Source organism: Nycticebus coucang, chromosome 3 (genome assembly GCF_027406575.1).
Source record: "Nycticebus coucang isolate mNycCou1 chromosome 3, mNycCou1.pri, whole genome shotgun sequence".
Lineage (NCBI taxonomy): Eukaryota > Metazoa > Chordata > Mammalia > Primates > Lorisidae > Nycticebus > Nycticebus coucang.
In genome coordinates this window covers 72041421-72058940 of record NC_069782.1, presented here as the reverse complement: position 1 = coordinate 72058940, position 17520 = coordinate 72041421, and the positions used below count along the sequence as shown (strand labels likewise).

At 48.0% G+C, this 17520-nt stretch overlaps 1 protein-coding gene across 4 annotated transcripts in view; it reads right to left on the bottom strand.

Annotated features, from left to right (window-relative positions):
• Nucleotides 1-5455: 5455 nt before the first annotated feature.
• The window catches only part of PGPEP1 (pyroglutamyl-peptidase I), a 39964-nt gene continuing 27899 nt past the window's right edge, over nt 5456-17520 (bottom strand). For 2 of the 4 annotated variants that reach the window (XM_053582368.1, XM_053582369.1), the window contains exons 4-5: nt 13307-13539; nt 5456-10540 (exon numbers count right to left, since the gene is read on the bottom strand). In XM_053582368.1, the coding sequence (XP_053438343.1) occupies nt 10348-10540; nt 13307-13539 (426 nt within the window). In that variant the 3' untranslated portion in view covers nt 5456-10347. The remainder of the gene's footprint in view (nt 10541-13306; nt 13540-17520) is intronic. The other 2 variants (XM_053582371.1, XM_053582372.1) reach the window with 2 other exon arrangements.

Here is a 17520-nt window from a genome sequence, read left to right as displayed (position 1 = left end):
TAGGAGTGTCTCAAACCCGTGAGTTCAGGCAACCCACCTGCCTCCGCCTCCAACGTGCTGGGATTACAGGTGTGAGCCACCTCGCCCGGCAACAAATTTCTTTAATCAAACTTTTATGTGACAAGGAGTCTTCAGAAAGGAAGGCCCAAAGCCTGGGAGAAAACTGTCTTTACAGTTTAGGTTCAACAAAGAATGTGTAGAAATGTGATTGAACCAAAGGACATGACTGACTGGTAATAGATGAGGGTGGAGAATGGGGGATCCAGCAAGGCCTGTGTGCTCAGACTTTTTCACTTCTCTGAGTAGCAGAATTACCGTGTGCATCTGTGAAGCACCTGCCAGATGTCATTCTGTTCTCCAGGACATGGGGCAGGACCCCTTTGTAATGAGGGTCTTCAGTGGAGAAGGGAGAATGATCTTTCTATGTTCTGTAGTTTGTATGGGAGAGAACTTCCATTTTCTCTGACTTGCCTTGGGGAAGAGGAATTCTGGTTTCCACAACAAAGGGTGAGAGACAGACGGGGACATGAGAAAATCTGAAAGACATTGCTTCTGTCCCCTTCTTTTCTTTAGTTCAAAATACTCAGCACGGGAAACGCCAGACTTTGGGGTATTGCGTTCTGAGTCCCAGAAAGAACCAATTCTGCTGCCATCTTGATTTTGGACTGTGGGCCTCCAGGACTATGAAATAATAGATTCTTGTTTTAAGTCTCTAAGTTTGTGGTCATTATTCTTATGGCAGCCCTAAGAGATAATACCATCTGCCCATATTTCTGTCTAGTGGTGTTTGTGAGGCCTTCAGATGTTTTGGAAACTTCTCTTCAGTCAGTTAACTTCTCTCAGCCCATGGCTTGTCTTTTCAAAAGTTTGAAACTGGCTCAGCACCCATAGCTCAGTGGTTAGGGGGCTGGTGGGTTGGAACCTGGCCTGGGCCTGCCAAACAATGACAACAACAACAACAATAAATAGCTGGGTGTTGTGGTGAGTGCCTGTGGTCCCAGCTGCTTGGGAGACAGAGGCAAAAGAATTGCTTAAGCCCAAGAGTTTGAGGTTGCTGTGAGCTGTGATGCCATAACACTCTACCAAGGTTGTACTGAGACTCTGTCACAAAAAAAAAAGTTTGAAATTCTGATGGAGGTTAATTAAAAAAAAGACAAGCAAACACGGTCTCACTCTAGCGCAGGCTGGTCCAACACCCCCCTGCCTCCCGATTTTTGGGAAGGGCAGGTTTGAATCTGCCAGACAGTTAAGGCTGGAACTTTGTTCTCCAGCACAATTCTTCCCAGTCCTGATCTCTCTCCCATTCTGGGCCCTGGCCATATCCCCACTCCCCCTGAAAGTGTTGTGGAGCAACGGGGGAGACAACAGGGGCAGCTGAGCATAAGTCACCAGACCAGGCTTGTGAGGGGCGGAAGTGGTCAACTCAGCCCTTGGGACCGGCTGTGCAGTTTCCTGGCCAACAGGAAAGCCTGAGCAGGAGAGGAAGTGGGTCAGCTGAGCCCTCCTCACATGCCTGCTGCCCGGAACCCATCAGCAGGGTGACATTGGCCCTAACCCCTGCACACCCTGCACCGGCACCCTGATTTGCCCCATCAATCCCATAAGAACTCTGCTAACCAGTGTGCACTTGTGAAGCATCTGCTGGGTACCTGGACTTGGCTGTGCTCTGTGTCACAGGGCGAAACTGAGGCCTGGAGGAGGCCAACCCCATGCCTGAACCATCCAGGTCACCTAACATCCCAAATCTTCATCCTTGGCTGTCTAGGACCCTCCCTGTCCCTCGATGCTCTTGCCCTAAATACCTCGGAAGTAAAAAATGTCCAGGAAGTTTCCAGCTTTCTTCTCTCTCTCCCCTGCATTTGTGTATCCCTATCCATCTCTCATCATCTGTCTCTACCTCCCCACCCTGTCATAAGTGCTATACAGTGCAGTGGGGGGAGGTGGCAGGCTGACCTCCGTCTCCCAGCTTCCAGGGGACCTGGACGTGTCTGGGCAGGTCTGAGGCACTCCTTTTAGGAGCTGCTGATTGACCAGGGGCAAGTTGCCAGAGAGTGAGAGAGAGAACAGGAAGGAACATGGCCATGTTGGGCAGGACTTGGTTGAGATTTCTGGTGCTGAACTTTGAACCTCTCTCCACTCCCCAGGGCTGTCCCAGTCAGAAATGTCTCAAGATGTTCTCAGCATCTTCCCCCAAAACTTAGGTTTTGAGGCATACATAGGAGTCCTCCAAGAATCAATGAGGGATATGAAGAGGTTGCTGTACAAGAAGAGGGGACAGGGAAAATGGAGACAGTAGCAATGGGCTTAGCAAAAATGAGGGAATAGGGGTCAGGTGGGTTGACTGATGCCTGTGATCCTAGCACTCTGGGAGGCTAGGATCCCTTGAACTCAGGAGTCAGAGACCAGTCTGAGCAAGGGGGAGTCCCTGCCTCTACTAAAAAAAAAAAATCAGTCTGGTGTTGTGGTAAGTGCCTATATGCCTTGTTACTCAGGAGGCTGAGGCAGGAGGATGGCTTGAGTCCAGGAGTTTGAGACTGTTGTGAGTTAGGCTGAGGGCATGGCACTTTAGCCTGGGTGACAGAGAAAGACTGTCTCGAAAAAAAAAAAAAGAGAGAAAAGAAATGAGGAAATTGGGATTCCAATGCCTCGTAGAGGTGTCCTGCTTTCTCTCACGGGCAAAGGGGAGCCATGAAGGGTGTGAGAGGCCCGGCAGTCAGAATGGGTGGAAGGGCTGAGGCTGGAAGGGCAATAATGGAGACCAAGACCTGAGCTGAGAGAAACCCTATGGAATGGAGCCAAGCAGGGCCTCTTCCAGTCCCACCTGGACATGAGCTTCACCGGCTCCTGCTTCAGACTCTTCAGCTACCTGTGTGCCCCAAGGCCCCTAATCACAGCTGGGCCCACCATGCTATACTCCTAGCCTGAGAACTGCCTGATCCTTGCTGTGTCCCCAGCCCAGAGTAGGCACTTCCTGAGTGGATGGTGCAGCCATGGCACGGGGGCTGGATAGGGGGCCCTCCTAAGGCAGGGATCCCATGATTCCAAGAACCTGGTGTTCCCTGGTGTCTTTCACTCCTAGGAGGCCAGCTGCTTCACTGCACCCCCTTCTGGCCACAGGATGGGATCCCCAAAACTCACCTCTCCACTCCCTCCTCTCCTGCGTTGCCATGCCCCTGGCTCTGTGCTGGGCATGGGAGACACAGAGGGGGCCCCAGTCAGACCCACCCACCTTCTCATGGAAGGAAGCAGTCGGTTACAACCCAGAGTGCAGGGATAGGGGGCTCCCTTGGGTGGCCAAGCAATGGGAGCCAGAGGAAGTGCCGGACAGCTAGCCAGGTGGACTTCCTGGAGGAGGAGGTAATGATAATTATATTAGTAAGCAACAGCTATGTGACAGGCACCAAATTAAGACCTGTAAAAGCAGAACTGCATCAAATTCTCACAAAAAGCCCCCTGAGATAGGGATAAACCAAGGGTCAGGAAAGCACAAGGAGACCCAGGTCACTCCCTCGACTTCTCATTGCCCTCAGAATAACACTTGGACCTCTCTCCTCCCCTGCCCAATCTGTCCTTGTTACCTCTCCCACATGACCCATTCTCAGTACCTCCATGCAGGTCACCCCCCTCTGCCTGCAACTTGTCAGGTACTGTTGGAGTCAGGGTTTTTTTCCCCCCCTCCAACCAATACAGCCAAGGGGAGGTAGAGGTTCCCACTGGGCTATTACAGACCAGGACACATCACCCCAAAATATGACTATAAGAGACCATAATAGGCTACCCTCATGTTCACCTCTCTGTATATTGATCATTTTGAGTTGGTTATTTTGAGAAACTACAAATACAGGAGTAGCCCTAAAAAACTACCTGTCTGTAAAAGAAACTTACATCTATAAAGGCAATTTTCTTTCTTTCTTTTTTTTTTTGAGATAGAGTCTCACTATGTCGCTCTTGGTAGAGTGCCATGGCATTACAACTCACAGCAATCTCAAACTCTTGGTTTAAGAGATTCTCTTGCCTCAGCCTCCCAAGCAGCTGGGACTACAGGTGCCCGCCACGATGCCCTGATATTTATTGTTGTAGTTGTCATCCTTGTTTAGCAGGCCCGGCCAGTTTTGAACGCACCAGTCCCGGTGTATGTGGCTGGCGTCCTAACCACTGAGCTACGGGCGCTGAGCCTATAAAGGCAATTTTCACAAGAGCTTTCAGAAGGTAGAGGCTGGGGCCATGGGGAAATTTGCTAATTTTCATTAGTAAATGTATGCATTCTAGGAACAGAGGTGCTCCAAGACAACTTTATCACCTGAAAGATTTTATTAGCAGGACAAGGCAATCTTTGTTCACCAGGCATTTCTGTACCTCAATGTCCCATAAAGTGTCTTCATCCCCATATCTCCCCAAAACCCCAAGCACCAAGTTCTTTCTGCAGCCCAGGATGATATATAAACCTTAATCATCTGGCTGTTTCTTTGAGTCTCACAATTCTGTGGGCCTCCTGTGTTTATAAATGTGATTAAAATTGTTTTTCTCCTGTTAATCCATCTTACGTCAATTTAATTTGCAGACCAGCCAAAGAAAGTAGAAGGGCAGAGGGAAGCAACATTTTTTTCTTCCCCTATGGGGCCAAGGAGGCAAGAGGAGGGTGCTGGGTTTGGGGGAAAGGATCCTTCATAAAAAAAGGACTCAAGGGCCAGGCGCTATGGCTCATGCCTGTAATTCTAGCACTATGGGAAGCCAAAGTAGGAGGCTTACTTAAGGCCAGGAGTTTGAGATCAGCCTCGGTAACATACTGAGACCCTGTTTCTACAAAAAATACAAAAATGAGCCAGATGTGGTGGCGTGTGCCTGTAATCCGAGCTACTTGGGAGGCTGAGGCATGAGAATCACTTGAGCCCAGGAGCTGAGGTTGTTGTGAGCTGTAATGATAGCTGTACTCTGATGTATAGTACTCTGTACTATGATGATACACTGTACTCCAGCCTGTGCAACACAGTGAGATCCTGTCTCAAAAACAAAAAAACCAAGGACGTGAGCAGGTGAGTTGCTCCCCTCCTGATAAGCCGGACTGGGTTCACATTCCACCTTCACATGGAGGACAAGGGGCTTCAACTGGCAGAGCCTCAGTTTCCCTATTACATGCAGCAATGTCATCCCCTGTTAGGATGGGGATTTCGTACACACTGGAAGTCGACACACAGGTCATGGTTCAAATCCCAGCACCTGCCTCCCATTTGCTGTGTGACCACCCACAAGTTTCTCAACCTCTCTGTGCATCAGAACAAAGGCCCCTGGTTTTGAGGCAGGGGAACACTTGGTACAGAATTCCTCTTGTCATTATTCATTCAGCATACACTCTCACCAGTTGGCACCAGCCAAGCACCAGATCACTCATTGAAGACAGAAAACTCTGAAACCATGGCGAACAGTCTGATCTCACAGAAGGACACAGAGAAAATGACATATTTCAACTGTTTTATTTGCTTTCTGGAGTGTCAAGTTTGGGGTCTCCGGGACCCAGACCTAAGCAGAGTCCGGCAGACCCTTCTCTGCCTGGGGATCCCAGACACAGGGGTTTCAGACAAGGCACTGGCCAGAGTTCTGAGGGTCAGGGAAAAGCCACACTGAGGCTGGAAGGGCTGAGCCCTCCTTTGGGGACAGAAAACACAGTCACCTTAAGCAGGAAGAGATTTTCTCCTACAGCAAAATTTAGGACAAGATAAAATCCTGAGTTATAAGGGGGAGTCCCCACAAGAAGCCAGGTACTCTGAGGGCAAGCAGAAAGTGAACCCCACTTCTGAAGGCCCGGATGAGGCCTTCTTGGCCTCCAGCCGGAGCTGGGACACAGCAGCCCTTGGCCAGCAGAGAGCCGGATTCAAAACTGGCTCCCTGGGGGATTTCCTTAAGACAAAATGTCAGGACACAAAAGCCCTGGGCCCCAGACCTCACCCCTGCAAGTAGCTGGGTCAACCTGGGCCTGGGTAGTCAGGAGCCATGACCTCCTCCTGGTGGCTGATTCCTGTCCCATTCTTTGTGCGTCATGAGTATTAAAGAGGCAGGCACTTCTGTGGGTCTCCAGGGAGAGAATGGGGAAAAGGATTTGGGGGAGGAGGAGCAGTTTGGGGCTCAGAGGCCCCGAGGCTCAGCTTGTGACAACTGTCCCTGAAAACGGGGACACACCTGCCTGCTCCAACAGCCATTCTGCTAAGAGCCTAAGTGGAACTGTGGCCTCAACCTGCCTCCTCGCTGCAATAATGCTTGCAGCCAGCAGTCCCAGGCCCTTAAAAGGCACTTGTGCCTGGGGAAGAGAAAGTATATCTGGGATATAAAAACAAAGCTCTTCTCTGCCCCAGGATTTGTGGTCACACAGGGTAACATGGCAAAGAGTTACCCTGTTTCTGCCTCTGTGGCCACTGGCTGCAGGATCACAAGAGCTTCCAGAAGGTAGAGGCCGGGGCCCTGGGGAAGAATGGGGCTCTGTCCTGCCATCCTGGAAAGGGACTTCTAATTCAGACACTCAAAGGGGCAGGGAGGTCAACAGTCTAGACAGTGGCAGCCAACAAGGGGCCGGAAAGAGGGGCAGATTTACACAAGCTGTTGCCTTTATCCCCCTCCACGCCTGGTCACCCCTGGGAGCACAGCATGTGTGTGGGGGGGTGCGCACCAGCTGCTCTTGCTCCCCGGCAGAAACCTTAAGAAAAAAGGCATCTTGAATCTCCTTTTCCAGACTTCTCTGCCCCCAGCCCCATAGTGGATCCTTTCTGTTCTAGATGTTTCCACGCCAGCAAAGAGCAGAGTAGGGGATTATGTTCCTTACTGAAACTTCTGCTATCTGGGATATTTTCCTTCAAAGATCTGGTTCTGATGGGAAAACCTCAACATCAGCCCCTATGTCCTCTGCCCCATTCCAGCCCAGACCTGCCCCTCCAAGCAGGGCCTTGGGGATCTTGGCTGTTCTGCCCCCTGATGGAGCAGATGCCCTCTGTGCCACTTAACTCAGCCTACCAACCTCCAATCTCTGCCTTTCCTTTCCCCTCTGTCTTCTTTCTTTTTCAAGCTCCATTCTCATGCACATGCCACTGACCTTCTCTTTTTTTTTTTCTTGGCAGTTTTGGCCAGGGCCGGGGCTTGAACCCGCCATCCCCGGTATATGGGGCTGGCGCCTCACTTCTTGAGCCACAGATGCTGCCCTGCCACTGACCTTCTTTTTGGTGGGGACACTGAGGGGCAGAGGGGAAGGTATAAAGCAGTGGTTCTCAACCTTCCTAATGCCACAACCCTTTAATACAGTTCTTCATGTTGTGGTGACCCCCAACCATAAAATTATTTTCATCGCTACTTCATAACTGTAACTTTGCTACTGTTATGAATCGTAATGTAAATATCTGATATGCAGGATGGTCTTAGGCCACCCCTGTGAAGGGGTCATGACCCACAGGTTGAGAACCGTTGGTATAAAGGAATAAAGGTGCACAAACTCTGGCATCTTAAACACAATGCCATCACCAGGCTGGTCAGGACACCAGATGCCCCAATCACCGTCCCTGCACCCCATTCAGCACCTTCCAGGGGCTCATCAGGAAAAGCATCCCACCCTCTCATTAATTCTTACCTTTCCCACCAAGCCTCTCACTACATCCCTCAGCCCATCCTTCCATCACTCCACCTGTCTCCCTGACACCTGCCAAGTGCTGCCCACTTCACGGACTGTCCTCTGCTGCCCGCCCCTCTCCTGCCTCCGAAAATTAGAGAGAGAAGGAATGGGACTTGGTCTCCCCTGCTCCCTTAAATGAGGACATTTTAAGTCCAGACTCACCAAAGACAGACAGAAATGCCATGGAGTGCACAAGTGAGTTGCACCAAAAAAAAACGAATTTTTAAAAAATTAACAGAGAGGATGGCGCCTGTAGCTCAATGGGTAGGACGCCGGCCACATACACCTAGGCTGGTGGGTTCGAGCCCAGCCCGGGCCAGATAAACAACAATGACAACTGCAACAACAACAAGAACAACAAAATAGTCGGCATTGTGGCGGGCGCCTATAGTCCCAGCTACTTGGGAGGCTGGGGCAAGAGAATTGCTTAAGCCCAAGAGTTTGAGGTTGCTGTGAGCTGTGACGCCACATGGCACTCTACCCAGAGTGAGACTCTGTCTCAAAAAAAAAAAAATTAACAAAGAAAATAAAAATGAGCCCAACGTTTTGCATTATGAAGGAGGACAAGATTTTAGTTCAGCTTTGTGAGGAAATGCTAAACGATCACAGAAAAATGAAGATGACATACATACATGTGACAATGATTGGACAAGTTCTGTCTCTACAAAGCTAAGTCACACAATGCTTTAAATACAGAGGTGAAATGAGAACCCAAGAAAGATGAAAATATGGAGTCTGGGGCAGGTGCTCAGCCTCAGCTGAGCCTGACCAGACCTGGCTAACTCCCAGCCCCTCTTCTTTCCCTATCTTGCCTAGACCCATTTTCTCCTTCGAGTCCCACAGATCAGACATTTGAGGAAAAGAGCTAGATGAAGCCTAAGGGTGTTTGAACAAGCTCTCTGGGGAATCCTTGAATCTTGAATTGTTCTCTACATTTAAAAGTGCCACAAATCCAATTCACAGAAGCTGGCCCAGCAGATGTGGTAACATCCCACACTCCAGATTTCTCAGGAGACCCAGAGCTCAAACTGGGGACATGGAGAGGATGTTGTCAGCAAAGGATGGTCTGCCTTGGAGGGAACAGCAGAGTCCTGATAATTTCCTGGCAGTCCTCATGCATTGCCAGGCACACACACCAAGTCGCCCTCCGGCACCCACCTTCCCCTCCAGAGAAAGCCCAGGACTCAGAAAATGCATTTCATAGAAACTCATCAACCTAGTTCCCAAATGGTACAGCAGCTTAGCAAAGTCAGGAACCACCCTGGCGTTGGAACAGGAAAAAAGGAAGGTGAATGTTGAAGAAAATGAAACAAAGCAAAAAAAATCTCAACTATTTTAAAAAGAATGAATGTCAGGGAAACACCAGTTGGATCCAACATGGAATCAGATTCCAGCCCCTGTCACACTTGGAGGAAGTGGCGAAACCATGTTTCCTCCAAAAAATAGAAAATGGTTTCTCAAATGTGCATTTTGCTTAGTTGGCTTCACTGTTGTCAGTGGCCGTCCTCACTAATAGGTGTTGCTATCTTGCTAAATTTGGCTATCTCCTGAGGGACGTCACCCTTGTCCCTGCCTGGTAACTTCAAAGTTGGCAGAGAGAGAACAAAAATATACTCCTGATTCCTGGGCGAGTGTCCAAAAACCACTACAGAAAAACCTGTCATCTTCCGCGTCTCCCTCCTGCTTGAACATGCCCAGACATGTTGAGCTCTGCAAACCCCGGGCCCCAGGCCCACATTTTATGGAGCCCCCTTTAAGGAGAACAAGAAGCTCACCCACCTCAGCAAGACCTTACAAATCCAGGCCAGATGTTGGGTGGGTTTTCAGTTGCTCTGAAGTTTTACATATTTAAAACAAAAAGTCAAATGCAGACAAAATCTGCTTTCCCACTGGTGGCCCTGTCTCTGTGGGGACAGCTCATAACTTCAGAGTTGAAAGGGCTGAGCACTTTCTGGCCACACCCAATGGGGGACAGTCCCACCCAGTGGCCTGGCCATGAGCCCCATATCCTGAGTAAAGGAGACCCTGAAATAAAGGTGTGGCATCGTTAAGTCCAATTTTCAGGGCAGGAGGCAGAAGGAACCACACCCCAAGAAAAGTAAAAGACACTTTTGTTGTTGGCTAAAGCCTACAGTTAACCAAAGAGAGTATAAATTACTCCTTACCCAAACTAGCACTATTGGTTTTAAAAAGAGAATATGAGAGAAAGAAAAAAGTCAAGCCATATCCCAAGGTGGCCTTTTCTGGGGCTGCCAGACTGTTGGAGCATAGCTCAGTTCAAAGGCAAAGACTCTTCATGAGGTTTTTAAATGTGGGAAAACCCAGTCATGGATATAAAGTGAACTCTGAAATGCCTTCATCAACAAATTCAGAAAACCAGATGAACAGGTGGCCTTGGCCATGGCACTGCAGAGCAAAGATCAAGATTCTCCATGGAAATCTGGACTCGGTGGCTGGCCTCCCCGGCCATAGCAGCTGTGTTCCCAAATGCAAGGGGAAATGGAGAAAAAAATCTTCAGCCGCTTCCTTCAAGTCAACCAGGGCTTTTGCAGAGAAGAAAGAGGAGGTGTATACATCAGAATATTTCATCCAAATCGGATCCCCAGCTGACAAGCTTGTTTTTCCTGGCCAGGCCCTGGAGGGTGGACGTCCCTTTTGGGATTGCCAGCAGAATGAGGTCTTGGGAGACCAGAAGGCCCTCAGTGTTTGTGGCAATAGTTGATTTTACTTTCTGACTGCTCCAGGACATCCAGCATCTCCTCAATGATGGCCCTCAGTGCCCTGCCCAGCTGGTCTGCATTGTATGGTTTGCCCAGTGGGGGCACGTGGACAAAGGCTGATCGGCCATGGCTCTGGTACAGAGAGGTATAGTAGGTGAAGTCACAAAGATACCTAGGCCGCAGGGCATGGGGAGGTGGGAGAGAGACCAAAACAGGGTCAGAGCATCAGTACATGGACCAATAGGATAGCCTCCATCCAAGCGAAGACCTCCAACCTTACCAGAAACCCGCAGAAAGAAATATGACTTCTCCCTCCTTGGGTTGGGCAAAAGTGAAAAACCCAATAACTCCCAGTGCTGTCACACATGTGGGGAAGTGGGCAGAGTGAGATGCTAGTGGGAATGAAAATCAGCTGCCATCCTGGGAAAGGCAGTGAAATTATAATTGCCCAGACTTTACAATTTGGTATGTCTAGTTTTTAGAATCTACCATCAGGAACCATCTGAATGAGGGTACAAGAAAACACAAATAAGGATGTTCACTGCTGTATCTTTACATACAAAAGCAGAAAAAGAGAAAGCAACCTAAATGCAGAGTGGCTTAGTATATATTCTGGTTTATCTGCACCGTGGACTACTACAAAGCCATTTATAAGGAATATGATAGAGCCAGAAGAAAATGAAGAACTCTGTCCATCATTGGGTAAGTGGGGGGAAAAAAAGAGAGAGAAAGAGAGAAAATGGAGCACTCACCAAGATGCATACTGAGTGTTCACAAATGAAAACCAAGAAAGGGAATTCTCAGGAAAATGCACACCCTGTGACTCCATCCATGTAAAAGCAAAGCAAAATAAGGCAAAATCCTAAACCTACACAACAAGAGATCATTATGTGTATGGAAGCATGCAGATGAGGAGGAGGGTCCATGGTTCAAGTTTCTGAATTATCAGAGATGTCACTTATAGGGAAAGAGAGAGGACAAGAGAATTTTTCACAATGAGAATGTATAAGGATGCAATCTAGAATTATCTATGTGATTAAAAATTCATTTGAAAAAAGGACCGGCTGGGATAAGTGGCTGGAGTCTGTAATCTCCATAATTTGGGAGGCTAAAATGGGAGGATTGCTTGAGGCCAGGAGTTCAAGATCAGCCTAGGCAACATAATAGACGCCTATCTCTAAAAAAATTTAAAAATTAGCTGGGGCAGTGCCTGTGGCTCAGTGAGTAGGGCACCAGCCTCATATACCGAGGGTGGCGGGTTCAAACCCGGTCCTGGCTGAACTGCAACAAAAAAATATGAGCGTTGTGGCAGGCGCCTGTAGTCCCAGCTACTCGGGAGGCTGAGGCAAGAGAATCGCCGAAGCCCAGGAGTTGGAGGTTGCTGTGAGCTGTGAGACGCCATAGCACTCTACCGAGGGTGATAAAGTGAAACTCTCTCTCTACAAAAAAAAAAAAAAAGTTAGCCAGGTATGGTGGCTCATTCCATAATTTCAGCTACTCAGGAAGCTGAGGCCAGAGGATCACTTGAGCTTAGGAGTTGGAGGCTGCAGTGAGCTATGATCTCACCACTGTACTCCAAAAAAAAAAAAAGAGTCAAGATGGCCGGTGCTGAGAGGGCACAGAACAGAGGGCATATAACTTGCTTTGGGGCCTCCAAGTCACCAAGGAGGCCACTGATATTGGAGCTAAGACAGGAAAGAGAAGTTAACAGAAGTGAGTTTGGGGCAGAGGTCATAGCACATGCAAAGGCCCTGAGGCTTGGGCAAGCTTGATGTATTTAAGGAACACCAGGAGGCTGCTCTGCGTGTCTGGAGTGCAGTGGGTAAAGGAAGAGTGGAGGTAGATGAAGGTCTGGCAGGGGCCAGATTACACAATACCTGTGGCCAGTGGGGAGGGACTAAGATTTTATTCTAGGTGAAGTTCAAGCTGTGGGAAGGACTAAGTAAGAAAAGGACATTCTGGCTTGGTGCGTGTAGCTCAGCGGCGAGGGTGCCAGCCACGTACACCAAAACTGACGGGCTTAAATCCAGCCGGGGCCTGCCAAACAACAAAGACAACTACAACCAAAAATAGCTGGGCATTGTGGCAGGCACCTGTAGTCCCAGTTACTTGGGAGGCTGAGGCAAGAGGATTTCTTAAGCCCAAGAGTTTGAGGTTGCTGTGAGCTGTGAGCCATGGCACTCTACCCAGGGTGACAGAGCAAGACTCTGTCTCCAAAAAAAAAAAAGAAAAAAAGAAAGGGATATTGTCTGACTTAAATTTATAAAAGATCCTCCAGGTGAGGTGGCTCACGCCTATAACTAGCATTCTGGAAAGCCGAGGCAGGTGGATATCCTGAGCTCAGGAATTGGAAACCAGCCTGAGCAAGAGCAAGACCCTGTCTCTACTAAAAATAGAAAAAACTAGTGGGGCATAGTGGCGCACACCTGTTGTCCCAGCTACTCTGGAGGCTGAGGCAAGAGGATCTTTGAGCCCCAGAGTTTGAGGTTGCTGTAAGCTATGATGCCACAGCACTCTACCCAGGATGACAGAGTAAAACTCTGTTGCAAAAAAAAAAAGAAAATTTATGAAAGATCTTTTGCAATAAGTTGAATGATGTCCCACCCAAATTCATGTTTACCTGAGACCTCAGTATGTGACCTTTTTTGGAAATAGGTCCTTTGCAGATGGAATTAGCTAAATTAAGGTTGAGGATTGAGGAAGTAGCTGGGGCAGTATCCAGGTGGGAGATACCAAGTGCCTGGGTGGGAAGGGGTGACAGATCCATAATGAGTCCCAGGAGCAGAACCAGTAGCATCAGTTATGTGCACATAACTAGCAGTGTGCCTCATACGCACTAAGTGCTCACCCGAAGTCAACATACTTTGCTTGTTCTATACCAGGCTCAGTCAATGGAGGAGGGAAATCCCTGTTCACTCCCACCACATAGGGCCCCTACCTGCCGGCATCCTGGGAGATCGTCACTGATACATCCAGGCCCAGCGTGGTGACTCTCTGGCACACAGCGTCCATGTCGATAATGGAGTCAATGCTTTCAGGGCCATCCTCCACGCAGCACTGGGAGCCAGGGCAGAAGCGGCAGTTGTCCAGGCCCTTGTAGCCCTTGTTGTGCCCACATTTCTCCAGTGTGACTGTGGTTGCCATGCCCGACACCCCCACGTGCACCACCAGCTGCAGATAGGCAGGCAGGACTTAATATGACCTGGCCATGGGACAAAGGGTCCCTCCAGGCCAAGCAGTAGGTGCCATGCTCACTGAGCTCTACCCAGGATTATACCATTTCTAACTTCTTGCTGTTAGAATAGACTCTAGAACCACTCTTGCAAAAAGGTATGGTTAAGTGCAACAGGTGAAGATTTGAAACACGCAAGATTATTCATTGTAGTGCTTCTTATTATTGCGATAAAATACCAGTAACAACCTAACTAGCTATTCATGGTTAGTTGGTTCAATAAATAATGAATTACTATGCAGCTGTTAAAATGTCCAAGGCAGTTTCCCATGGACTGATCCTTAAGGCATATTGCCAAAAGAAAAAGGCAAGGTAAGGCAAGGTAAGGCAAAGCGCGGTGGCTCACACCTGTGATCTGGGAGGCTGAGGGGGGTGGACCGCCTGAGCTCACAGGTTCCAGACCAGCCTGAGCAAGTGTGAGACCCCATCTCTAAAAAATAGCCGAGCGTTGTGGTGGGCACCTGTAGTCCCAGCTACTTGGGAGGCTGAGACAAGAGAATTGTTTGAGCCCAAGAGTCTGAGGTTGCTGTGAGCTGTGATGCCACAGCACTCTACCCAGGGCAACAAAGTGAGACTCTTATAAATTCCAAGAATGTAGCCTAAAAATAGTCAAGAGAGGTGAGGAAGATGGTCATTTCAGTATTATTTATAAAAGTGAGGAAAAAGTCTGGAAACAACTAGTATGCCCAATGATAGAAGAATGATCACACTAATTAATAAAAATTAACCCATTAACATACTCATGTTCAGGGAGAATTTTTAATGACCTAGGTCATTAAATTCTAATGATACAAATATTTATAAAATATTTGTAAAAATCAGGATATCAAGTTGAATACAGTTTAACTTCAATTAGTATATTAATTACTTTTGCATACACCTATACATAGAAGGGGCATTATAAAAAAATAAGTCAACATTTAAAACTTAGGTTGAAGAGTGTGCTATCACACATGGCAGCCATGGGCCACATGTGACTTGACTAATCTAAACCAAGATGTGCAATTTGTGTAAAACACACATCAGATTTTGGACACTAACCTTATGCAAAAAATTAAGTATTTCATTAATTTTTCATACTGATTATGTGTTGAAATGTTAGTACTTTAGATACACTGAGTTAAATTTAAAATATTAAAATTGGCTGGGCACAGTGGCTCTCTCCTATAATCTTAGCACTCTGGAAGGCTGAGGAGGGCGGATTGCTTGAGCTTGGAGTTGGAGACCAGCCTGAGCAAGAGCAAGACCTTGTCTCTATAAAAACAGAAAAACTATGGCTAGGTGCCTATGGCTCAAGTGGCTAAGGTGCCAGCCACATACACCTTGAGCGGGCGGGTTCAAATCCAGCCTGTGCCCACCAATGACAGCTGCAACCAAAAAAATAGCCACGCGCTGTGGCAGGCGCCTGTAGTCCCAGCTACTTGAGAGGTGGAGGCAGGAGAATCACTGGAGCCCAGGAGTTGGAGGTTGCTATGAGCTGTGATGCCACAGCACTCTACCCAGGGCTACAGCTTGAGGCTCTGTCTCAGAAAAAAAAAAAAAAAAGAAAATAGAAAAACTAGCCAGGCATCATTGTAGGCGCCCATAGTTTCAGCTACTCAGGAGGCTGAGGTAAAAGGATCCCTTGAGCATAAGAGTTTGTAGTTGCCGTGAGCTGTGATGCCATAGCACTTTACCCAGGGTGACGGAGTAAGACCATCTCAAAAATAAATAAATAAATAAATATTAAAATGACAATTTTGCCATTTCTTATGATTTTTATATGGCTACTTGAAATTTGGAGGGGGGGTTGTTTTTGTTTTGTTTTGTTTTTGTTGATGGGGTCTTACCATGTTGCCCAGGCTAGTCTCAAATTCCCAGACTCAAGTGATCCTCCTGCCTCAGGAGTAGCTGGGATTACAGATATGTGCCATCATGCCCAGCTGAAAATTTTAAATGTTCTACATGACTGGCATGAGAACATCGTCTGCTGGACTGTGCTACTTGAGAACATATATCCCTCAAGGCAAGAGCTGGACTGTTTTGTTGGTTGCTGGAGACCCAGTACCTGGCACTATTCTCAGGTGCACAATATATTGAATATTATGGATGCAAACACAAAATAGCAGCTGACATGTAGTGGATTGAATCGTGACGCCTTCCTCCAATAAAAAGATGTTATCTATGACCTACTGCCTAGAATCTATGACTGTGATCTTATTTGGAAAAAGGTAATTTAGTTAAAGATCCTGAGATGAGCTCTCCCTGGATTATCCGGGTGGATAATGTCCTTAAACTCCAAAGACAAATGTCCTTAAAAGAGATAAATAGAAGAGAGACAGGGAGAGGACAGGCCACATGAAGATGGAGCCAGGGATTGGAATGATATGGCCACAAGTCAAGGGGCACCGCTCTGAAAGAGACAAGAAAGAGTCTTCCCCTAGAGCCTCCAGAGGAAACGCAGCAGTAACACCTTGATTTTGGACTTCAAGTTAAATTTTTGTTCTGTTGGGGCGGTGCCTGTGGCTCAGTGGGTAGGGCACCGGTCCCATATACCGAGGGTGGTGGGTTCAAACCCATACCCGGCCAAACTGCAACAACAACAACAACAACAAAAACAGCCGGGCATTGTGGCGGGCACCTGTAGTCCCAGCTACTCAGGAGGCTGAGGCAAGAGAATCGCCTAAGCCCAGGAGTTGGAGGAGGTTGCTGTGAGCTGTGATGCCATAGCACTCTACCAAGGGCGATAAAGTGAGACTCTGTCTTTACAAAAAAAAAAAAAAAATTGTTTTGTTTTTGTTTTTGAGACAGTCTTGGTCTATTGCCTGGGCTAAAGTGCAGTGGGATCACATCATAGCTCACTGCAGCCTTGAACTCCTGGGCTCAAGTGATACTCCTGTCTCAGCCTCCCAAGTGTGCATGCTACAATGCCCAGCTCATTTTTCTATTTTTTTGTAGAGATGGGTGTCTCATTTTTGCTCAGGTTGTTCTCAAACTCCTGGCTTCCAGAATCCTCTCACTTCAGCCAAAGTGCTAAAATTACAGGTGTGAGCCACCACGCCTGGCCAAATTTCTGTTGTTTTAAGACCCCAAGTTTGTGGTCATTTGTTATATTAGCCTTGAAAACTAATCCATGTAGTATTCTGCTTAAAAAGCACATGGAAGCCAGATGTGGTAGTGCACACCTGTAGTCCCAGCTACTTGGGAGGCTAAGGCAGGAGGATCACTTGAACCCAGGAGGCTAAGGCAGGAGGATGACTTGAACCCAAGCTATGATTGGACTTCTATACTGCAGCCTGAGTGATGACAGAACAAGACCACATCTTAAAAACAAAAACACAAGCTCGGTGCCTGTAGCTCAAGCGGCTAAGGCGCCAGCCACATACACCTGAGCTGACGGGTTCGAATCTAGCCCGGGCCACCAGACAACAGTAATGGCTGCAACCAAAAAATAGCTGGCCGGGCACCTGTAGTTCCAGCTGCTTGGGAGGCTGAGGCAGGAGAATCGCTTGAGCCCAGGAGTTGGAGGTTGCTGTGAGCTGTGATGACACGGCACTCTACCCAGGGTGACAGCTTGAGGCTCTGTCTCAAAAAAACAAAAAACCCCCAAAACACAGTTCGACCTAACTTGAACTCCACTGTGCGTGTGTAAAGAATGTGTGAATGATAATAATGGTATGAGTTAACAGTTACTGAGAACTTACTATAAACTGAGGTTCTTAACCAATGAGTGATTCTGCCCCAGCGAATGTCTGGCAACATTGGGAGAAGTTATGGGGTGTTACAACTGAGATGGGAGTGCTGCTGGCATCAAGTGGGTGGAAGCCATGGACACTGCTCAACACCCCCCAATGCCCAGGACACCCCCACCCCAGGGAATGATGCAGCCACAGATATGAACAATGCACAGCTGAGAAACCTTCCATAAACCGAGAACAAGT